Here is a 23,941-nt window from a genome sequence, read left to right as displayed (position 1 = left end):
ATCTCTTCTAGATTAAAGCTTCTTTCCAACCTTCTCCTATTCTCCACCCCTACATCTGGCCAGTCCAAACTTTCTACCCACACCCTTCTACTCACAAGCCTTCTTAGAATAGATTTGAAGTGCTCCACACAGGCCCTGGCAATCTCCTCTTGTTGTACTAACTCAACTCCATCTACTACCAATTTGGAGATAAAGTTCTTTCTTCTCTTGCCATCTGCTAGAGAATGGAAATACCTAGTGTTCCTGTCTCCCTCTTGCAACCATTTACATCGAGATTTTTGCCTCCAACTAGTTTCCTCCTTGTGCAGTCACTCCTTTAGTTGTCTTCTCAAATCTCTTCTGAGATCATTGTCTTCCTCTCCAAATTCTCCCATTTCTTCTTTATAGTCAAGGCTTTCAATCTTATCCATCAGGTCTCCCTTTCTTTCTTCTATCCTCCCGAACTCTATCAAATTCCACTCCTTGATTCTTGCTTTCAAGAATTGTAGTTTCTTATGGAATCTCATCCCCTCCCACAGTCATGCCACCACTCCCTCACTTTGTTAGTAAACCCTGGGTGAAGTAACCACATATTTTCAAATCTAAAGGGAGTAGGACCTCCACACCTTCTTTCCTCCTTACATAACACTATGGGCCAGTGATCTGAGGTCACCCTTGGGAGAGCTCTAGAAGCCAAGGTTCCCCAATGTTCTTCCCAATCCAAAGAGAACAGGAATCTATCCAACTTAGAGCAAATGGGTCTAGATTGGAGATTTGACCACGTAAATGTCTTATGGGCTAGGGAAATCTCTTTAAGCTCAAAGGCATCCACAAAACTGTTAAACTTCCTCATGCTTTTTGTCACTCTCTGATTAACCTTATTGGACTCCTCCGAGAATTTGATCACATTGAAATCCCCACCCATGCACCAAGGCCCGTCCCACAACCCTCTAATATCAACCAATTCCTCCCACAACTCCTCTCTCTCTCTCTCTATAGTCATTCGGTTCGTAAACATTTGTGAGCACCCACAAATAGTCATCCTCTTGCTGCTTAAACTTCATAGACACCGAGTACTTTCCGATCAGCTCCTCCAGACCTTCCACCACGTCCCTCTTCCACATTGTTACAATCCCCCCGGAAGCACCCCACGAGGGAGCAGCCACCTAGCTAATTCCCCTGGCTTTCCATACACTCCTTGCCCATTTATCATTAAACTCCATTCTCTTGGATTCTTGCAGCAACATAATGTCTGGGTCACACCGTCTTATTACCTCTTTTATTGTCGCTCTCTTCCTTGCACTCTCAATTCCCCTCACATTCCAACTAAGAATCTTCATTCCGCTTCTTTTTACACCCCTTGCCACCTACCACTACTATCCCCTTTCCTTCTATCTCCTTTTACCTCGAGCCTCTTGTCTCCTACATCTCTTCAATCTCTCTACTTCACTCAATCTCCTCTTCTTTATTCTAATCTTCTCCTTCCTCTTCTGTAAGCTTTCTTTCAACACATTCAAATCTTCCAACTTGCAGCCCAACCCTACCTTTCCTATAAAATCTCCTCCAACTTTGTCCACCTGTCTTTTCTTCCTCTCCTCTGGTCCCACCTCTATTCTTTCCTCTCCATCCTCCCTCCCTTTCCTATTACCTCCCTCCTTCCTTGCTCTCCCCCCGTAGTCCTCTCCATCTCTACCCTCATTCCTTTCCCTCCTCTCCACTATCCCCTCCCCTCTTCCTTCCTCCCCTTCCCTCCTCTAGATCAGCTTTCCTTCCACTTCCTTAAACACTCTTTCAATGATTTCCCACACTTTTTCACTCCTATACCTTCCTTCCGGCACCTTCCCACAATCCTTCCTTCCCCTCTCCCCCTCCTCGGAGAGCCCGTCTGCTGGCTCGGCTACATATTCATGGGCTATAGAACATGGAACAGGAATGGAATCTGGAACCAAAGACACAGGAGACACATTAGTAGAACAAACCGAAATCACTTGGTTACCTGGGACTAATGGACAAGCTAGAAGAGGACTACTACCTGCCTCCCTCTCTTGTTCTAGAGGTTGGTAAACGTCTATCTCCCTGAGTTGGTTGGGAAGTACTTCCATCCTTTGGTCACCCTGGTGATCTTTCCATTCTACCCCTGGTTCACCCCTAGATGGTGTGTTCCTGCTCTGCTTCCGGTTCTCTCGGTCTGCCCCTTCTGATAATCCTTGCACACTCTGTGATCTTGGGACTGAGTTGAGCCGCTTACAATCTTCACCCTGGAATAAACTTGCAATATTCCACCCATCCATGTCACCTCCAGCACAACTGCCTTCGTCATTTACACTGGCCACGCTAGTACCATCAACAGAAAAGTCCTCCGATTCTTCATCACCTTCATTGCATTGCACCCAGCCTTCATTCTTCTCTTCGTTCTCTTCAGTTATTCCCCTAGCGTATCTTGGCTTCGGCCTCTCTGAGGGGCGTCGCAGGGGCTAAGCTCCTTCAGCCTTTGTCGCGAAATCCACTGCAGCTCGGGCTTCTTCTCCACTTTCCGGCACTGCGCGCGTTTCCACCCCTGTCTCGCGACTGGGGACGATGATAGACCGTTAACCTCGTCTATCAAAGTCGTGTCCCCAGTCACGTGGTTCACTAAAGGCTCACACGCCTTTTTAAAAAACTGGGTCGGGCCCGCTGACCCATTTGGGCCTTTGATCGCACCCAAAACATTCCGCATGGGCTTTGGCCCATTCCTAAACCACCACGACCTCACGTGATTTTTAAAAGGGTCACACGCGTCCAACCTCTGGCTCGGTTTGGTTTTAACCGGTCTAGGTTCAGTTCTTCCCTGGACCAGCCCCTTTTCCTTGTTCAAAAAAGGCAGATTGGCGCCGGTTACGACCTGTGCAAAAGACCTGCCACCCTCCAGACTTTTCACTGCTCCCCACACGCCTAAATCCCATCCCCTGAATGCTACCCTTTTGTTTCTCCAGCCTTTGTTTTTCCATTTTAGTGAAAGTTCTATTCTTGTTTGAATCATCCAATCCTTTCTTGCCACACAGTTCTTCTTCAACCTTCTCATCTCCCTCCCTACGAGCCTCTTTCCAGAGTACCGATTCAATGGATGAAGCCAGCCATACTGAGTAACAGAGCCCTTCAATTAGCACCTCTATCTTCCGAGGAATCTCCTCAGGTTTTACACCATTCAATAAAATGGAAGCTGAACAAAGGTCTCCCCAAAAGGCACCTCCTAATGATCCTCCACACATCAAAGCAATGGCTTCAGCAACTTCTTGCTTCCACAAGTTAAAGGGAAGTCCTAAGATGCGCACCAGTACTCCATCTTCAACAAAGAAATCTTTGGAGTTTGATCCCGGACACCATCTTGATACTGTGAGATTTCCAAGATTAGCTTGGATATTTAATGCCTCAACTTCTACTCTATTCTCAAGCAGATCCAGCACAGCCTTGTCCTTCTCAAAGGGTGTTAAAATAAACGTGCTCTTCAACTTTAAACTTGCTGTTAACTGATCTGCAACTTTCCTCCAGTTTAGTATATGAGCTGAGGCTTTAACTATCAGCTTACTTTCCCAATCTCCTCTCTGTAAGTTTACTCCCATTCTGTATTTGCCTGCCCCAGCTGTCACTAAAAGAGTCTATTGGTTATTATTGCTCACCAGACTAGTAGAACTGCTTGTCTTCCTTTTTACTGTTACTTCTCTTTTAGCACCCAAGCGTTGCAGCAGTTCACATAAGACCCCATGCCTTCCACCCCTGACTCTTCCTTCCTTCTGGGAGGCAGACCATCTGCTTTCTACCCTTGCCAAAAAATTCTGTCAAGGAAATAAAATAACCTTTAAGGTTTCACTTACACTCTACAACAAACCTTCTTCCAGTTTCTGAGAGAAACTCTTTCCAACTATTTTGTTTGCCTTTGTTACTTGCACCTTCTACAAACTCCTTGAACCCTTCAATTACCCCCAAACCTTCTAACAGCACCATCCCTCTCTTTGCTTCCCTGATTTTCAAGCTCAGCTGACCATTTAATCTCAGCTCCTCAAATAGAAGCTCCTTAGTTTCAATTTTCAAAGCTTTTCTCCAACGGCCTACCTCCACAAACTCTCCCATCTCTCCTCAATGGGAGAGTTTTTTTAGATAGGGAAAGAAGTCTTCCGGATGTCCTGGAGGCTGGAGGTGATTAAGATTAGAGTGATGCATTGGCTGAAGTCTTTGAATCTGTTTAAAGATTTCTTAGCGGATGATTTGTTTAGGAATTGGAAGGAATTTGCAAGATCAGCCCCAATTAAAGAAACATCCCTACCTATTTGGGCTCTTAGTGGATTTTTCAAATTAAGTTTCGATGGAAGCAGCATGGGTAATCTGGTTCCCTCAGGTATAGGGGGTGTTCTAAGAAATAAGGTGTGTGTGGTAATTGCTCTTTTTTCGGGGCCAATTGGAATGGGTGATTCTCTCCGGGCTGAGATTTCGGCTGTTATTGAAGGAATTCAAAAGGCAAATGAACTGAACATCACCCAACTAGTTGTAGAGGGAGACTCTAAATTGGTAGTAGATTGGCTGAAAGATGATACTGCTAGTTTTTGGAACTACAGCAATGAGAAGAGGAAATTCAAATGGTTGACTAATGATATTGAAGTGAAGATGAACTGGGCAAAAAGAAGTACTAACTCCTTTGCCGATGGGTTAGCCAAACAAGGGGTAACTAGGGACTCCTTGTTCTGGGCTATCTTGTAATTTTTTTTTCTCTCTATTTTTTGTCTTTGGGTTGATGAGTTAAGAGAGCTTATCTCCCCTAAACCTGTATCTCTGTATCTTTTTCTCCTTAATATAATGAAAGTTGAGTTATTGATAAAAAATAAGTATTATATATACATACATATATATAATATTTTCCTTTGTTCCTCCTCTTTTATCAAGCCATAATGAAATCCTTTGGTATTTTTGGGTTATGGTATTGTTTAATATAAATAAATCAGTTTTGTTGTTGAGTAATTTTTTTCTCAATTTCCTAGCCAAGCATTGGGCTCTATGAGGGCCAAGCTCAGGCCTGGGCCTGAATGTGTTCTGTTGATATAGATGCAAAGCGTGGCCCGACCCATGAACAGGTCTATTAGCCATAAGCCTACCTCTTCCATACCTTCGAACAGTTCTGTTGGGATACCATCAGGTCCTAATGCTTTTTCCTTCTTTATCTTGTTTGGTGTCTCCATTTCAATTATTATAATTTTATGAAGGTATATGTTATTTGTAGTACTATTAGACTTACTAATCTTTCCTTTGGTAGCACCCTCTACATGTTATTAATTTCCTAACAAATTATGAAATTATCTTGCTTGAAAGTAGCATGCTAATGGATGCTATAGTGCCTACAGTGGTTCATAATAGCTATTTTACAGTGACTGCATTTATTGGATATTATCACAACAACTATTAGCACTGCTTGTAGAACATTTTGTATTTACCCTTGCAAATGAAGTTAGTGGTAATCCATAATATTGAACTGTCAAAAGAGTGATAGTACCATAATTTATTTCCCAGATTTATAACTTGGTGGTCTCATGTTTATGGGTTATTTTTTCATTTCTTTCTTCAGGATCCTTTTTCTTTGGAAAGGTTGAATTGACAGCCATTTAATTCAGCTCTTGAATTATGTGCATTGAACTCCATTAATTTTCTCTAGATCAGAAAAAAGAAAATATTGTATAGATCTCTCTTTCTCTCTCTTGGGGGGAGGGGACTCTTTCCAGTGTACCTCGATTCAAAGTATATTTTACCACCACTAACGAATTTATTGCAATGGATTTTCCCACAGATGTTCCTTTAAGTGCCAGAAACATTTTGGAAGATCTTGAATTGAAGACTGCTGTAAAAGCCTTCAGGTAAGTAAATTAACAGATTTAAGAGTTATTTTCCCATCTTATTCTAACTTGTGAAAGTAAATTTAACCTATTTCGTACCATATATATACAGTAATACACTATTTGAAGGAGAAAGGGAAGTTTATTACAAAAAAGCATATTAACACCCGTACACCTGCAATCTATCCTAATTCATGATTTCCATAGCATTCTAAGCTGCCAATTCACTTTCCAACCTACACACTAGGGGACAACGTGTTAAAAGATGGTTCTGGGGCCCTGAATCTCCTTGATCATAAGGAATAATATCCAACAACTTTTACCTAGCTACCTAGTACCTACTACCTATAACACTGCCCTGCATAAGTAATATTTGATGGCTCCTTAGGACTATAACGTTTTTTAATGTCCGGATAATTGGTTAGGACATTATTTGGCTAAGAGATTTGGAGTTCAGATTGTTCAAACTTAAAAGTGCAGGATTGTATTGATTTTTAAACCAACATAAAACTCCCAAATTGCTCAATCAAGGGACTGATGAATTACTGAACCATACCTGTGGAAGATAAGCTTTGATTTACTAGATATTTTGTTGATGGTGAATACATATCCATTGATGAAAGTAAATGCAACCTGTTTTATATTTATACTGGTTAAAGAAAGTAGGTAAATGCTTGTGTATGGACTGCCCATGGTGCCCTGGATCTAAATGGAAGAAAATGTTATACTTAATAACCCCATGTAGTGAATTAATATTTAAGACACATCTTTAAGCTGTCTTCATGTGATTTTCGGCTTCCATGATGGACAAAGTCCATGATGGTAGTATTGCCTAGAGGTGTAAATTGGGCCGTGCCGCCCGCGGCCCAGCACGGATTTGGACCGGCCCGGCACGACCCGACATGATGGTCCGCGGGCTGTGCCAGGCTTGGCACGATCGTGTTGGCCGTGTTGGGCCTGGGGTTTTAGGTCCACGTGCGGGCCATGCTGGCTATAAGAATGAGAATGCAGGTTTTAGTCTAAGAGTGGCCACTGTGTAAAAATGCACCAAAGGCTGGAATCTGTATCCAGTCTACCCCTCCCAAAACCCCAGATGGCTGTGACAAGAGGCCTAGATTAAAGATTCTGTGCTGCAAGCTTGGATTATACAACACTTATTCTTTAGAGGAATCCTTTTTCATTCCATGTACTGTTCATATTTCTTTCTAATACTTGAATTGTACAAGTAGTTTCTCTCTTTCTCTGTGTGTGTGTTTCTCAATAATTACAAATCTTTTTTCTTTATAAACAGTGGAAGGGCTTGTATCTAGGACTTACCTTTGTTCCCTTTTTCTTTTCTTTTTTTTTTTTTTTTAACAGAGAACTTTCTTGGTATCCTACCAAGAGAAGAAATTATCACAATTGTTGTCCTGAAGAACCAAGAAACAAAAGGCACAGTGTATATGCTAGAGCTCCAAATCTATCAAGAAGAGATTTATACCACTCTACTACCTCTAGGAAGGTGGCATCTAATGCCATCTATTCAGTTCTTCAATCTAGTTGCCTGCAACACTGGTTCAAAAATTGGCAAGAACTAAGAAGGCATAAACTGACTGCAAGCACATTTGGTGGAGCTGTTGGGTTCTGGCCTGGTCGAAGAGTTCAGCTTTGGCAAGAGAAGATTGGGGTGATTGAGCCTTTCACTGGGAATCTTGCAACTTGTTGGAGCAATATCAAAGAAGAAGAAGCGCTTGAAAGGTATAAACTGATAACAGGAAATACTGTCTCTTTTCCTGACTTTCAGATTTATGGTAAGAAGAATCCTGAAGATGACTGGCTTGCAGCTTCACCAGATGGGGTAATTGACCAGTTTGTTTATGGGTTGCCTTCACGTGGAGTGCTGGAAATTAAATGCCCATATTTTAATGGAGATATGCGAAGGGCTTACCCATGGTCTCGGATCCCTAACTATTGCATTCCTCAAGCTCAGGGATTAATGGAAATATTAGACAGGGACTGGATGGATTTCTATGTCTGGACTCCCAATGGCAGCAGTTTGTTTAGATTACACAGAGATGTAGAGTACTGGAGGATTCTGAAGGTGGCTTTATCTGATTTCTGGTGGAAGCATGTACAGCCTGCTAAAGAGCTGCGCATGAAGTCCAGAATCACAGATCCCCTCACTCAAATGAGTTCTCTCAAACCAGAACCCAGGCATGAATTGTATTGTTCCATTATTTGTGCAAGCAAACACCTGGTTGATAGTTCTAAGTTATTGATGCGAGAAATTCATGGGGCATTGCTAAACTAGTAATTTGAGTTATCTTAAGATATTCCAGTTTGGAGATTAAACCAGCAACCTTGAAAAAGTAAAATCTAGAGTTGGGGATAAATGACTGGTTGTTATTGACATCTAAGCATCAAAAAACTTGAAATGAAGCAACAACTGGATAATGGAAAGGAGAGACGGCAGAGTTGGAATAGGGACAAAGGTTGTTGATCACAACAAAGAAAGATGTTCTTCAATTTGAGAATGTGAAAATCAACTCCTTGATATTAGCTACTGGAGGAATGCGTGTGTTTGCATACCCATACATTGGGAGGCAATAGCTCCTATATTCGCAAGCAACAAGAAGTTATTTGATTTTCCCGGCAGATATGAAAGTACCAAATGAAGTTGTTACTTAGGCATTGATTGAGAGAGTTCCAGATTGAGAAAAGGTACTTGTAGCGCTGACAAGGGTCTACAAGGAACAGTGCAAGTTGCAACTGTAAGTCTCTGTGCATTAGTTTTTCTTTCTTCTTTTTTGTTACCGTCTTTGTGTGTGTGGGTATGTTTATTGTATTGTACTTCTTCCAAGGGGGATATGGGTTGAAGGATCATTGCTTGGTGTGATAATCTTGAGACAAGCATGAAAGCACCAGATTCTGAGTCAGGGAGTGGCAACTTCATGCCAGTAGTAGTACATTCCTAGCTTACTGTTGTGGGACATAGTATATACCTGATATGACACGATACTTTATGGACACATTTGGAGTATACTATATAGCATTTAACACTTCTAGAATGTGTAAAATAATTTGTTTTAACCAATCATACCATAAAAATCTGTATACGTAAGAATTAAACTTGGCAATATTGAAAGATAAACTACTCAAAACTAGATTTAAAAGCATAATAAGCAAATTAATTAGGATACATAATACTCATGTTCATGTCTAAGATATTAGGAAATGGAGTGTCATGTTCCCCCCCCCCTTTTTTTTTATCAATAACAATGAATTTTATTAATAATTGAGAAATTGAGAAATTGAGGGATGCAAATAGATTCCATCATTTTAAAGATGGTCTATGTTCTTGTAGAGATTATTGGTAAAGTAACAACATCTCTAATCCATGAAGAAATTAAGCATATGATCTGCTGGATCCACTATTCCAAGGGTCCGTGATAGAGGTGTGCTTTACTAGAAACTGACATAGCTGGATGATCATAACCATGTTAGGAAAAAAGAATTGTATGTGGTCCACGAGATCTCTAAACCATTCACAATTATGATGCATGTTTTCTATTTGAGTGACCCTTGGCTAGTAAGTCCCATTGCCCTGCATGTGCTCTACATGTGCCATGACCCACTTTATGCTGTTCCTTCAATTGATATAACAGGTATACCATATGTTTCTCCATCCAATATGATATCTGGTTGTTTCTATTAAGAACACAAACTCAACACTAATCCATGTCTGCAATGTGAAAATGACAGGCCCATATATGAACATGAGAATTTCAAGATGGGCAGTGCATGCTAGCTTTCATAGGGTGGAAAAGGTTAGTTTCTTTTGCCTTTCATCTGAGTTTGGCTTTAGAGTAACTCAGTTCTGTCTGTTGAGAGCAAGAGGTGTATATAACTTCCCATACAGATTATGCTTTCTTTAATATAAACCCCATAGTTATATTACCTTTCAGAGACCATTGCATGGTGTGGATGGTAAAATCTCATTCTGGAAAGTTGAGAAAAAAATGTGTTTGAATCTAAGAGCAGTCACTTATGCTAAAAATGCTGGAGGTTAGGTCCACATCAAAGTCCATTCCTTACAAACCCCGGACAGACAGGAGAAGCACTGGGTAATGGCTTTTTTTTTTTTTTTTAATTTCCTTTCATTTCTTGCTTGTGCATCTATAATCACACATTTTTATATGCTTATTTCTCTTCTGGTGATTAAAATGTAATTGAAGGCCCCAGTTCATGTAAAGGTAAATCTCCCATTTAGAATGTCAGAAGCCTTTTTTTATCAAGGCAACCCTATAGTTATATTATTGAATTTATTTAATTTAATTATCCAATTCAGTTTTTCTTTTTTTTTTTTTCAGAAGCATTCATGGAAACTACTCACGCTATTACAATGGCAGAAAGTTGTGTTTATCATGCTCACTTGTATATATTTGTCTACTATTAATTGATATAGGCTAGTCTGATTTTTTTTTTAAATTCTCTCCCAATTTCTTAACATTTCACAATTCTTTACTTGATCAATTAGAAATGTGAGGGCTTGGTTTCTTACTTTCAGGTTGAAAATCTTGATCTCTTGGATCTCAAGATTGGCTAAATGAATCAGTACACCGCAAGCAAGGTCAACTAAATGAATCAAGTTCTCTTGCTTGAGAAGATCCTAAGATCCAGTAAATGAATCAGTAAAGCGCAAGAAGCATCAACTGAACGAATCAAGTTCCTGAGGCTGAGATGCAATAATTCTGCTGGTGTTGGACATGTTCTCAATAACCTTCATCGCACACTCATTCTTCAATGAGGGACATATTTCAGTTGTAGATGTTTTATGTGACAAATACAATTTATCTTACCTGCTTTGTAAAAGGGAATAACGCTAACCACTAAAGTTGCTGAAAATAAGAATTTAGAACTAAATTTAAAGGTTGCTCATTTCAAGTCAATAAATAAAATCTTCTTTTAGTTCAACTGATCTTACAATGACACTAAGTCCTCAATAGTTGCTGTAAACAATACTAGAACCTGTTTAGATCTTCCAAATATTTGCAGTGGCTTCAGTTTGACCAGTTTCACTCCATTCTTAGCATGCATTGTTTTTCTTCCTCTTCTTTCACCAATAATTTGACCAAAATGGTCAATGGAGCAAGTGGTCCATGAGTTTAATCCTCCAAGAGAAACAGCCCCTCAAACAAAGGTAAAGTTCACCAAAAAATGTGCTCCCATCAACTGTTGGGTGGTAACCAACATCTTCCAGAAAATGACTTCTGCATCTTAACCTACTTGTGGAAAGGCATTGTTTAAGCAAGGCAAACAATAGACTTATCTCCTGATTTGCGATTGTGAAAGTCAGGATACATGATATTCTTGACACTAGATTTTAGTGATCGCAAGATCTTCACTATGTTATGTTCAAGAAAAATCATACATGTCAAGTTTATTCATGTGTCATTTGCATGGGATTTGACCAGAATTTTAGGTTTATATTGGTGAATTACGGTGTCTTGATAATTACTTTATTAGAAATGAACATTTGCTCTATGATTTAACTCATATACTGTTATCTTGTAGCCAAAAAAACTTGTAGTGTTCGCACATTTCCAACTCATGGTGTTTCTGCATTTGATCAAAAGAAACAGTTCCAACTTTGGACATTGACCTTATCTAGCACTCCAACTAATACATCCTGAAGACCTGATAGAAACAATTGGAAAGGTGTCAGAGCATGATGATACATGCTTTGACAGCCAAAGTAACTGGATGTTGGATTTTCTGAATTTACCATGCAGAATGAAGATACATTTAATTCTACATGTTGAAGAGCAGGGACAATGTATAGAGAGGTACTGATCCATCTCCTGTTATGGTAACACTAAAATTATTTCAGTAATTAAAATTCATGAATTACATATGATATGTATCTTATGTCTTCTAATGGATCTGATATATCTTCTAAATTAAGATTATATATTTCTATGAATTATTAATTAATACATTAATGTACTATAAATGATTACCAAAAAAAGTGTACTATAAATAACAACATATTTACTAACAAATAAAAACATTACTCACAAAACTAATTTAATTTACATTAGTTATATTAAGAAGTTATATGGTCATTTGCTAGCATATTAAGAAGTTGACTTATTTTTGGTAATGGACCAAGGTATAAGTAATAAAGTATAGAATAGTTGATTTAATAATTAAGATATGATTGTTGCATATGATTTGTGCTATTTTGTCTTGGACTCTGGATCTATGGTTCTACATTCTCATGAATATAATTTCATCTAGCCCCGTGAAACAGAGGAGTTGAAGTGGACAGCTCTTCAAATGACTGACCAACAGCTAATTTGCGCTCTTGGGATTTTTCACCAAAGATAGCTTATAGGCCATCTGTATAGGGCCCAGTTCAGAAGGCTAGAAGCTGCCATGCTTCAGCCCTCTCATAGCCTATTTGGGAGGCTTCTGTAAGTGATTGAGTTGCTTTGACTGAGCGGCTTCTGAGAAATGGCTTCATTGGAAAATCTATTTTTTGGCTCATGGAAGCCTCTTTTTGGCTTTCCGGATTTTATCAAGGCTTGATGACATGGTTTCTTGGCTCTTGCAATACGAGAAGCCGCAACGTGAAAACCCTCCTAAACAGGCATTGAATATCCAAGCTTTTGGCTTTAAGTTTCTAACAATGAAATGGCAGGACTTGGTGAGCTCACTGCCATGTGGTACTGTATTACCATCAGATTGCTAAGGCAACATGCAATTGATTCACATGGTTGCAAGCATGATTGAAATACTTAATGGAGGAATAGTTGTCAAAATAAAACTAAAAAGGCGTGTAGTGCCAGCACCATTCTTCATAATACAATCATTTCTCTGTAGGTACTTTTTGAATTAAGAAATTCAACTGTGTAGAACTGATCACTTGGAGAAAACTCCAATACAATATGTGATATAGGGCTGATTTGGACCAGGGAGTAACTGTATAGGCAATCTGGAGAGCCCCATGGACAGTTTAGATTTGCTGCATCATTCCTCCGCATGGAAAACAGATGAGAGCATCTAGAGAAGAAGACTAATTGAACTAATTAGGGTACCTTCTTCTGTAAGTGATTCATATCCCAATAGTCAAGCTGAAGGAAGAATGTCCAAGGCAACTTCCTTGAGGGATGGCATCACTTCCTGTTGATGCAAACAAATGTATTTATTGTTTATTTTCCTCAGGACCTTCCAAGGACCTGGATAACACCTGCTAGAGACCAGATTAATACCGTTAACAAATAATGCACCAAATTTTCAAAGCATAAAGTAGTAGGGACTACTTATAAGATTACACGTGTTGTATGTATGTGTCCTCTCATCACACTTATTAAGAGCACGCGGTCAAGCCTTCTCATTTGATACATGTCTTTGATACGAGCCCTAGGAAGCTGGCAGACAAGGTTAAAAAATGCAAACAAATTTCCTATGGCAAGGTGGAAGAATAAAAGATAAAAGAATCACTGTCATATGACAATGGGTGTATAAGACAAAACATAGATAATGGGTGCATTAGATAAAACGTATGGGAGGATCAAAGATATGGAGCATAGAGTTGATGAACAGAGAGCTTTGAAGAAAAATGACTGGAGGTTTTGAGAAAAGAAAGGGACATTATGAAGAAGGGTGCTAATGGAAAAAATAGTTTTCAGATGGGAATCCCTTTAAGAAACATCTATACATGGGATATCTGTTTGGAAAGGGATCGTGAAATGTCACAATGATTTTAGCTCATTTTGTTGTTTGTGTTGGCGCTCGGACTATAAGTCAGGTTTTGGGAGGATGCTCGGACTTTAAGTCATGTGACTATAAGTCACATACTCACATGGAACCAGACCATAATGATCAAAGAATTTTCTACAACACATAAAATAAAGGTGGTCGTGGAATTTACATGTAAAACTGCAAAAATATGGGTTAGTGCATTTCCTCCAAGGATAAAAGCATTTACATGATTTATGAGTATACGAATTAAGCCAGATTTTGGTGATAAAATGAGAGAGAATAGGCTAACATGGTTTAGTCACATGCATAGAAGACCACCAACAGTTCCAATTAGAAGAAGTGATTTGTTACAAGTTGAAGGGGTTAGAAGAGATAAGGATAGACCAATAAGGACATGGGTAGAAATAGGAAGAAATGATTTAAGCACTATAGTTTAACAGTTAATATAGTTGGGATAAGGCATGGATACTGAATTATGTCAGATTTTTGGAGGATACAACCTTTGGAACTTCATACTATGAAATTTATATCCTTGTATTTACAGATTATGCTTGTTAAGGAATAGAATCTAGAATTATTGAATGCCATGAGATCAGAAGTCAAGTGGTTTGTAGGAGTCGAATATGGAACCAAACCACGAGGATCAAAGAATTTGGGAGGATGATCCAAGGATATATTCTCAACTAGATATTTCAACAACATATAAAATAAGCGCGGTTGTGAAATTTAAATGTGGAACTGCAAAAATAAGGAAAGCATTTACATGGTTCATGGTGCTAGGCAGAATTCCTAGACAGGGGCAAGCAAATATGTTTTCTGAATACTGAAGACAATAAGGATGTCAATCGCTTTTTCTTTAATTTCAAGGCACTAAAAAAGATTTGTCTATCTTTTATTTTTATCTTCCAGGTCGATTGGATGGTTTCAAAATAGACATGAACTGATGCAGAATTGGCCTTTTATTTCCTTTAAAGCAGAAGAGTGGATATTTACATAGGATAACCTTTTTTTTTCTTTTGGTATTATTTTTGGTTTGTCTAAGGAACAACACACAAAAGTCTCTGAGGGCATCTCAACATATATACCCAAAGTCTGTTAACCTTTTATGTTTTTGTATGGTGATCTACACTATATTCAGATAATCTCAAACCCCTTTCAATTACTTGTACACTTCTGTATATCTAAAACATTTGTTAACAAAAAAATAGAAAAATTAGGAACCCTATTCAAATAGTGAAGTCCTCCAAAAGAGAATCAATATATTTTTATTTCATTTTTCTCCAACTGGGCAGAGGTAACATGTATTTTTAGTAGTATGAGTTTTATCCTAGAATTTAGTGATAAATATATCTCTAATAGGGATTTATTCTTTTCCTTTTTTATTTGTTTTGGTTTTTAGGTCTCCTTTTTTTTCTTGGAAGATGTGCCAAGAAGATAATAAAGACAAAGTTGACAAGTGATCTCACAACAAACCTGAATAGTGCTCCTCCATTGCGCCCTTTAAAATTGTGAATGTAATACACTGTCTCCATTTTGGGAAAGAAGGTCTTTGAGAGTGCTGCCAGCTTTGGATAGAAGAATGGTGGATAATCTTGGTTCAACTCAAGGTCAACTCTGGTCTTAATAGAGTGGAAAAGCCAATCACTGTTTCAAGCATATCTTCAAGAACTCCTTTCTTATACTTCTAGAAACCACTTAAATGACAGTGGTTTTTTTGGATAATTTCAGTATCTCTAGTCTTCTAAAGAGTTAGGTTCATAACCAGCCATTTTTCTTCATATCCAAAATCAATGTTCTAAAAAAATCCAAACCCATAAAACAAATGGGTTATTATTTATCTGTGGAAACATAGTAATGACATGTAATATACAGAAGGATACACCCACTTCTTATGCGATCGAGCTCCCCATTAAATATAATTAGTTTCCGAGCAGTGTTTACTACAGCTTCTCTGTAAAGCTCTTCCACCACAAGCATTTCTGGATTGCAAATGGGAGTTCTTGATATGTTAAGCCTACAAATTGAATATTAAATGGTGAAGAGAGAGTTCAGAATTACCATTGACATTAAAATATGGATAAGCAACCATGAACAATTCATCCTCTGGTTTTACACGATCTGCCATTTTGACCTTTGAAACAAAACCGAAATCTTGAAAAAATGATGGCTTTGTGAGATAGTCTAGCTTAAATAAAGCTCCTCCAAATACTGATTTTCTTGCAAATTCAACTTCATTTGCCTCTGGGAAAAACTGGATGAAATGAAGTTAGGTTCAAATACATGGACAGAAGAAAAATTCAAGTGACTGAATGCAGAACATGCATACCAACACTTTTCTTTGAGAATTTCTGTGCATATATTTTACCATGTGAGTGAACTAGATGTATTGATTTCTTGTACTAGAAAACCGCATATAATTCTTAATGGAATATAAACAAAAGAAAAAGTACCATGAGAACTACTAATGAGAAATGGAAAGTGGTCATCTTCCCAGAGAAATCTCTGAAAGAAATCCAATCACCTTAGCTGCATTACTATTTTTTTTCCTTCTTTTCTCATTATCTCTAATTAAGAAAAATTTCAAACTTGATAGTCGTGCATCAAGACCATAGAATAGACCAGACTTTTTTTTTCCAGATTGATACTGCTACAATGCAGATATCATGTAGCTGGACAGGTTAAAAGGTATAGCTGAGATGAGGATGCTGGTATGAATAATGAGTGGAAAGTCTACAAAGGATAATATTAGAAATGAGTGCATTTAGAAGACTTGGGAGTAGCTCCATTTGATCACAAAATGAGGGGAAGTTGACTTTGATGGTTTACTAGTATGCATAGATGATACAAGGACTGCATCAGTGAGGAGTGTCTTGGTGAAAGTAGAAGATTCTAAAAGAGCGAAGGGAAGACGAAAGAAAATATAGGGTGAAAAAGTAAAAAAATGATAAATAAGGACATAAGATTTGATAGAAAACAAGGTTCTTGATAGAGCACAATGGTCGAATAGGATTTGTGTAGAAAACATCAAGTAGTTAGGATTAAGGCTGAGTTAAGTAGGGTTATATGAAAGTCCTGAAATATCCCTATTTCAGGCATCCAGTTACAATTCTTTGGACATTGTTCTCCTTAGTAGCACTTGGATCCTGTTTATATTATTTCTTTGTCAAAAATCTCTGGTAACTGAAATGGTGTTATGCCAAATGAACTAATCTATAATGCCTCAAGGATCAACAACTTTCATAAGCCTAACATTGTCAAAAGATCAAGTAAGAATGCTTTTCTACTTGTCTGCAGTCATTCAACCAAAAATGTATATTTAGTATCATCAGAGTTGAATTTTGGTTGCTTACTATTAAGCTAAAATGATATTTGATAAAACATGGAAACAACTTTCATAAACCTAAAAAATTAGCATTCTAGCATTTTCCTTTTTAAATGAAGAAACATAAAGAAACAAGAGTATGTTCAATAACAATCTAACATACTATTCTGGTTCGCATAGCTTTCTCTGGACTTATAAACCGGTCACAAAACTCTCGAATCAGCTGCATGCTCTCTGTCATTTCTATACCTCCCTCACCATCACCTGATGCAAGTTTTACATACAAGAAAAGGCACTTCAGACCAACTGGTACAATGGATTTAAAAAATAATAGAATTACATAGGTTGTACAAAGAACCTGGAACAGATTCAAGTCCAGAAGTTGGAAACTCAATCTCCTGTAACAAATATTTGGTGCTCATGATTATGTGGTAGCTATAGGGGTGAAACCTGTGTTTTTCTGATATCATTGTTCACAGACACAAAGACAAGAAAACAAAACAAAACAAAGAAAAACTCACCATCAGCTGCTTTTTATCCTCCAAGGCCAATTCAGTTGCCTGTTTTGCCTGCCGGTTATTATTGACAAGGATTAATGAACATTTAAAATTGAAGATATGAAATGGCAAGGGAGAGAGGTGATATGTTTCAAGGTTAAAGTTCAAGGGATTTCCAATTAATATTTGTGAGAAGTTATATATACAAAGTTCCTCATTTTCTTGGTAAGAAAGCATATTGGATGGTATCCCATCTCAATTTCTGATTATATTCCTTTCACTTTCTTGGATTATTATAGGAAACTGATTATTAGAAACACTGAAATCTAGGGAAGTTGCATATGTACATGACTTCCCTACTGAAACCATCTTTGGTTAATGAATGAGCATAGTTAATGAATGAATAAGCAAGAGGTCTAACAATGAGTGTTTTTTCCCAGGTTAATGAACGAATAAGCATTGTTAATGAATGGGCAGAATTACTATGCTTTTCATGTTAATAAGTTCAGTTGCTGCTTCTGAAAAAAAAGCGAGAATCCAAATGTGTAATAATATACCAGCAGAAAGGAATAAGCAACAGGTTTAACAGTGAGTGTTTTCCCCCAGGTTTTTTTCCAAGTTAGCATCACCATCATTGAAGTGCAATAAGTTTTTTTTTTTATTTTTTTTTGTGGCGAAGTGCATTAAAGTTGCTTCCTTGTTAGTGTCCCTTCTCAAATTATCACTCTTCTCTATGCATTTGAAGAATTCAAACACTTGATTATGTCCAAGAAAAAACACTCAATTTCTTGTTTAATCCCACCTATTTATTCAATTGTGCTTCCTAGATGGGAGAATGCTGAATCTTGGTTATTCTATCCAGCTCCTCCTTGTTTGAGGACAAACACCCCTCCCCCTCTGATGCAGTTGATTCATATATGCTGAAAGCCTCCTCTTTTCTACCTAAACAAACTTTCTCATCTCCTATTTCACCATTATTCTTTTTCTGAGCCCAACAATGCCCCCTCTTGATACAAAATAATTTAGTTTAGACCTTTCCACATCAACTCGATGGCTGTGATCACCATATAGAAGTGTCCCTAATATGATCCGAAACCCAAAACATGCTTTCATCCTTAAATTGATATCACTAAACATGTAAATATGACTCCTCAAAAGAATGATCCCCAGACTCCACTCTAATGTTGTCAAGCAAGACCACCACCAATTGGCATCTGCCTCATGGTGCTTTCATCCTTTACCTGATATCACTAAACATGTAAATGTGACTCCTCAAAGGAATGATCCCCAGACTCCACTCTAATGTTGTCAAGCAAGACCACCACCAATTGGCATCTGCCTCATGGTGCTTTGTCACTCCCCATAATATTGACATTCTACACCACACCTTTGCATCTCTCAATACAATAGAAAACTCACTTCTCCAAAGGATTTCCAGATGGACTTATTCCAGGATCATATAATAGTGACACTAGCTGGTGGAAAGTGGAAACGCTGATCATAAGATGTCCAGTTATGTTCAATAGAATCCTTTTATTGAGGCCATGAATTTAGTCGTGCTACTCTGTGCAAATTAACTGCGGCATGTCAAGCAAGGATACTGGTTGGCCAGGCTGCTACTTCCCTATAAAAAAATTATAAAAGAAAGAAACAGTCTGCTAGTTCTTTCTTACATGTTAACTGAACATACTATTCTGGGTGCCTTTTCTGTCTTAGGCTGCTACTAACAAACACAAACCCACGCCAGAAACTAAAATCTCTGAAGTTAATAATATGTTAACCACAAAAACTTCAACAGAGATATTCATAAATGAAGCAGAGTCTTACTTGTTCAAGAAGCTCCGAGTAATCTCTAGGAAATGGCACATCAAACCCAACCGAAGCACTAGCATCTCCGGAAACTGAATGAACCACAAAATCATAGTTTCTAGAAATCTTGATCGCTGAAAAGCTTCGGCAACTATTATTCGCAGTCTTGGAAATTTGAAGAATTGATCGATCAAAAACCTAAAATTTAACAGGCAAAACAAATCAGTTCAAGGGGTGCTCATAATTACGCATTTTAATACTTCTTTCACCAGAAAACTAGTACCCCAGGACGATAAGACCGGAGTAATCACTAACTTCACAATTCACAAATCAGAACCCTTACAAGTAAAAAGAGAAGGCAGGAAAAGATAAATTTTCTTCGGCAAAAAGAATGACCAACAGCTCAAGGAGAGAAGAAAATGAAGAAAGACAAGACGAAAATCACCTTATGCTTTGGAAGAGAAGCAATGGCAATCGGAACCCTGGTAACAGTTGAGGTGTCTGTTAACGGCATCTTTGAAACTCGGTTAATCTCCGCGCGGAAAACACAGGCAGATGCTTGAGCCGTTGAGGTTCCAACTTCCGGTTAGAGAAATTATGCAGTGTGACATGGAGATTCATGTCCAACGGATGTGTGGCTTAGACATACACATGGAGGTCCCACCAAACAACTCATCCATCTTCGCCTTGAAATGGTGAAAAAAGTGACCCACTGTCGGGATACGAATGATTATTCGGAAGGGGGTTCCAGGTGAACGGTATGTGATGTATGGCAGAGGATTTTCCGTGAATTTTTGAGGCATCACAGAGGCGCTAACCGACGATCACAGTGCATGAGATGGTCCAATAGGAAAATCTCATCTATCCAGTTAGGATAACACTTTTTATCATGAATTCATGAACATAAACTCCATACGTTTTAATTGAATTTCCTTGTTCAGAAAACTGCGAGGCAAGAAGTGTTCATCTGAGAAGTCGAAACTTCGAAACAACAGAGCAGAAATGGTGGCCGCATCACTCTCGTTCCTGTCAACCCTCCCTCCTTTGCTTCCTGGGTCTCCTCAGACATTTCTCATCACTACACATAGATACTTCCCTGTAAGCTACCCAACAATCCAGAACTCTATTCTTTGTCTGAGATCAGTAATGCTTCTTACTTTTCGTTAAAATTGTCATTTAAGTTGCTTCATTCGGAACCCCATTTGGATTTTCTCTCTTTCTATTTTCCCCTTTGTGGTTAGAAAATTTAGTTCCAGCGCTGAAGTTTTGAGTATGTAGAATTTATTACCTAAAGTGTCTACATCGAGAAGCTATTAATTTGTTACCTTCATACGGAAAATCAGGGTGGCATTTATTGCCGGAAGATTGAAGCTACAGTTCTTGATGAAGGTCAATTCCGTCGAAGAGATGTTCTTAAATGTGTTGGAGCTACCGTCGGCATGGTATTATACAGTAGTATCTCACTTTCTCAATTTATTTTTCAACTTTTTACAAGTTATAAGGGATTTTTGTGCTTCTTCTAAATTTCCATTTACCAAAAGATCCTCTGGTTTGTTGACAAAAAGGAAGGGAAAATTTTGAAAATTAATTACCTATATGGAATCCTAAACGCTTCGTGGCTTCATATAGCAACATTGTCTTCCATAAGGAAATCACAACAAGGAATTGTGGTTTTCGTAAGTAGATAATTCTGCATAAATATCTGTTTTCTGATATTCATGTTTTTAGGTCTTGGCCAAATTTGTTTCACTCCTATTAGTTCAGATTCCTTGATTCTAATGCTACACTTGGCATTTGGCAAGCCCTTTCTCCATTTAATGGGGTGATATCAATTTCGTCATTTTGTTCTTGGGGCAACGTATAGGTTGCTCCATTGTGACCTGGGTGATCAGGGTTCATATCTTGGAAACAGCCTCTCAGGGGTAAGGCTACATTTGTCCCTCCCCAGACCCCACATTGGCGGGAGCCTCGTCAACTGGGTTGCCCTTTATATAGCATGGGTTGTTAATTCAAAGAGACACTTTGAGTTCTTTTATATAGCATGCGTTGTTCTTCACTATGCCAAATGGACTTGGGATTTAAGTGCAGAGCTTATGAAAGTTCCAAAGAGAAATCTAATGTCTTTACTAATCTCAATTTAACAAATAAATGCACATCAGTATCATTGTACAGAAATGACAACATCAACCATTCCTCCATAACTTCTTTCTAGAATCTACTCAATGGAAATGGGGTCTCAAACATTCGCTTCATTAATTTTTAAGTTTTTTTTAATGAAGTATGGTCTATTCCTCCTTTACTTGCTATACCTGGTGGGATGGGCTGGGAGTTTATAACAGAATGCAACTAGGGCTTAGGGGTAAGTTGTATGTCCCCCTCCATTAGGATTGTCAATCTTTTTCTGGTTAATAACATTTAAGGTGCCCCCACCTCCCACCTTGAGTAAATTTAGAGGTTAAAAGAAGTTGATAGTTGACACCAAGAATACCTGAACGAGTTATGTGAATGACAATAATAGCTCTACATTAGACTTCAGTAATTACAAAGGTTTCTACTATAGAGGAGTGGTTGTCCTCTGAAGATGAATGCTTGGACATACACCAATATGTATGCAAAATTCAACTTTGTAGAATAATGTGATGATTAGTTTCTGCCAGTTGTTATCTCTCAGGAAATATTAGCAAGCTCTGGATCACTCGTAGAAATGGCCAGTGCTGCTGATTTAATACAACGAAGACAACGCTCTGAGTTTCTCTGTAAGTTCATGAGCAACCCTTACTTTCACATGCTAAGACTATGCAGAGTTGACTTAATTTTCTTTATTATTTTCACAGCGAGTGTTAAGGCGACCCTAAGTACCACCATAAAGGCAAGTTTTATTCACATTCTCAGTGATGAATATTCATATCTTCAACTATGAGGTACCAAAACTTTCTTTTTTCTGTCTTACAGGGCAATCCAGAGCTCATCCCATCCTTTCTAACTCTAGCATTGAATGATGCCATGACTTATGACAAGGTCAGACTCAGAACTTTACCTATTGAAAATTGTTGCCTTTGGAGTATCTGATGTGTCTGTGCGTATGGAAAAATGAACTAATGAAGGCAAGAAGAAACTCTCCTTTCTTTGTTTCCTTTTTTCAGAAATAAAAGACTTATCTAATCTGGTTATGTTTGCAGGCTACAAAATCTGGTGGTCCAAATGGATCAATTAGGTTCAGGTACTTCTTACTGATATTATTTTAAATAATATTCATTGTCAAATAATGCAGGGTAGGATAAAATTTTATTCTGTCACTTCCTGCTACCTTACAGTGAACCTAGATTTGAGATTGCATAAATAGACAACCTTAAAGTGAAGGCACCATGAGTAAACCATGCATTTGGATATTTCTGTATGACATAGGACCAACATGACACATCTGACCTAAACATAAGCCAGATCAACTTTCTAGAATCATTTGATCAGGCTCACTTGTGTATTCAAGCCAATCCAGGAGGTGTTGCAGTTAGTGTGTTGTACAGGTTCCTCTTCTGCATTTGCTGCATGAAGAGTTGATGGAGGAGGGAACATATTTTTCTGCATTAATATTGTTTATATTGAAGATCTGAGAAACCTTTTCATTTGCAAGTTGAAGTACAAATGTCAGATTTATTTCACCACTAATATGGTCTCCTTGTTACCTTCTTTTTCTCTCTTAAAGCTCAGAGATAAGCAGACCTGAAAATAAGGGGCTATCTGCTGCTTTGAGTCTCTTAGAGGAAGCAAAAAAAGAAATAGATTCTTATTCCAAGGGTGGACCCATTTCATTTGCAGATCTCATCCAATATGCAGGTGAGAAGGGACAAAACATGCTGAGTTTTCTAGTCATAAACTCTACAACTTAGATGTTGGTATCCATATTATCTTAGTCATGTATTTGGTGCTCTGCTCTGATATTATTCCAATGAATAAAGCAATCTCATAAATCTGCCTCTCAGTGTAATTTGGTTAAGGCTGTAGATTAAAAGTCACTAAGTTCTTGATAAAGGCAATTACATTGACAATTTGGGAAATGATCCAACCAAGTGGTCAGCCGCTAAATGATATATATAATTGATGAATTAGTAAGCCATATCTAGATTACAGTTTTATAGTTCCCTGGTGTCTTCCAGTGGTGCTTGCTTAATGGTTTTTTATTGTCTTGTCTTCTTTTTCACTATCATGGTATCACCTATTTTAAATGTCCTCTCCAATTAGTTATTATTCTTTTTTATTACTTACCAGAAAAATTTCTCCTCCAGTTAAGTAACCTTGTTTTTTTTGTTCTTTTTGTTAGCTAAATAAAATCAACTAGTACTGATGCCTTCCATATCCCCATCATTTACTCTATTTTCTTCATAATCCAGCACAAGGAGCACTTAAGAGTACCTTCCTTGCATCTGCGATTCGCAAATGTGGTGGAAATGAAGAGAAGGGGATCTTGTTATATACTGCATATGGCTCAAATGGACAGGTTTATTTCTTTATTTCTTTCTCTAATATAATGATATTTCTAAAATATTGAATTTCAATTACAATCTTTTTACTGCAATGTTGTCACTATAATGACTAAGTATCCCTGTTTCTACCATAAGGTATCCTTTGCAATACAGTTCAGGCTTTTATAGGATAATCATCTATTATTATGACACAATCTAAGTGCAATTTATAATGAGCAATATCATTATTCAACAATCTTAGGAAATAGTAAG

At 38.0% G+C, this 23,941-nt stretch overlaps 3 protein-coding genes across 16 annotated transcripts in view; 2 read left to right on the top strand and 1 right to left on the bottom strand.

Moving 5' to 3' along the window:
* The window catches only part of LOC104612904 (uncharacterized), a 33,829-nt gene extending 23,042 nt beyond the window's left edge, over positions 1 to 10,787 (top strand). For 3 of the 12 annotated variants that reach the window (XM_088900563.1, XM_088900557.1, XM_088900565.1), the window contains 4 exons: positions 5,789 to 5,855; positions 7,194 to 8,584; positions 9,576 to 9,640; positions 9,779 to 10,787. In XM_088900563.1, the coding sequence (XP_088756689.1) occupies positions 5,789 to 5,855; positions 7,194 to 8,124 (998 nt within the window). In that variant the 3' untranslated portion in view covers positions 8,125 to 8,584; positions 9,576 to 9,640; positions 9,779 to 10,787. Of the gene's footprint in view, positions 1 to 5,788; positions 5,856 to 7,193; positions 8,585 to 9,575; positions 9,641 to 9,762 lie in introns of those variants that run through there. The other 9 variants (XM_010280559.2, XM_088900561.1, XM_010280558.2 and 6 more) reach the window with 9 other exon arrangements.
* A 1,773-nt stretch (positions 10,788 to 12,560) lies between these two features.
* Positions 12,561 to 19,786, bottom strand: LOC104612907 (LOW PSII ACCUMULATION protein (DUF1995)). The gene is made up of 9 exons (XM_010280567.2): positions 19,654 to 19,786; positions 19,227 to 19,406; positions 17,424 to 17,471; positions 17,261 to 17,300; positions 17,066 to 17,166; positions 15,639 to 15,831; positions 15,461 to 15,559; positions 15,054 to 15,171; positions 12,561 to 13,065 (listed from the first exon to the last, which is right to left on the bottom strand). The coding sequence occupies exons 1-9, from the start codon at positions 19,720 to 19,722 to the stop codon at positions 12,945 to 12,947; spliced, it is 969 nt and encodes a 322-aa protein (XP_010278869.1). The 5' UTR covers positions 19,723 to 19,786; the 3' UTR covers positions 12,561 to 12,944.
* A 144-nt stretch (positions 19,787 to 19,930) lies between these two features.
* TL29 (ascorbate peroxidase 4) overlaps positions 19,931 to 23,941 on the top strand; it is a 13,857-nt gene continuing 9,846 nt past the window's right edge. For 2 of the 3 annotated variants that reach the window (XR_016083859.1, XM_010280562.3), the window contains exons 1-9: positions 19,937 to 20,076; positions 20,150 to 20,306; positions 20,552 to 20,650; positions 21,880 to 21,964; positions 22,043 to 22,077; positions 22,161 to 22,226; positions 22,388 to 22,428; positions 22,912 to 23,042; positions 23,597 to 23,703. Coding sequence is in view for 2 of the 3 variants with exons in the window: in XM_010280562.3 (XP_010278864.1) it covers positions 20,042 to 20,076; positions 20,150 to 20,306; positions 20,552 to 20,650; positions 21,880 to 21,964; positions 22,043 to 22,077; positions 22,161 to 22,226; positions 22,388 to 22,428; positions 22,912 to 23,042; positions 23,597 to 23,703 (756 nt within the window). In the remaining variant the exon portion in view is untranslated. Of the gene's footprint in view, positions 20,077 to 20,149; positions 20,307 to 20,551; positions 20,651 to 21,865; positions 21,965 to 22,042; positions 22,078 to 22,160; positions 22,227 to 22,387; positions 22,429 to 22,911; positions 23,043 to 23,596; positions 23,704 to 23,941 lie in introns of all 3 variants that reach the window. The other variant, XM_019200391.2, reaches the window with a different exon arrangement.

This window comes from Nelumbo nucifera, chromosome 3, assembly GCF_055504915.1.
Source record: "Nelumbo nucifera cultivar China Antique chromosome 3, China Antique-T2T, whole genome shotgun sequence".
NCBI classification, from domain to species: Eukaryota; Viridiplantae; Streptophyta; class Magnoliopsida; order Proteales; family Nelumbonaceae; genus Nelumbo; species Nelumbo nucifera.
Note: the sequence above shows the minus strand (reverse complement) of the source record. Positions and strands in the feature narration are given on the sequence as shown.

Bases quoted from the DNA above. Each gene is read 5' to 3' on its own strand.
- LOC104612907 (XM_010280567.2), bottom strand. From the start codon at position 19,722: ATGCCGTTAACAGACACCTCAACTGTTACCAGGGTTCCGATTGCCATT. The intron at 17,472-19,226 runs GTAAGACTCTGC...AATAACCGGCAG, and splicing joins ACTCGGAGCTTCTTGAACAA to GCAAAACAGGCAACTGAATT. The intron at 17,301-17,423 runs GTGAGTTTTTCT...TATTTGTTACAG, and splicing joins AGGATAAAAAGCAGCTGATG to GAGATTGAGTTTCCAACTTC.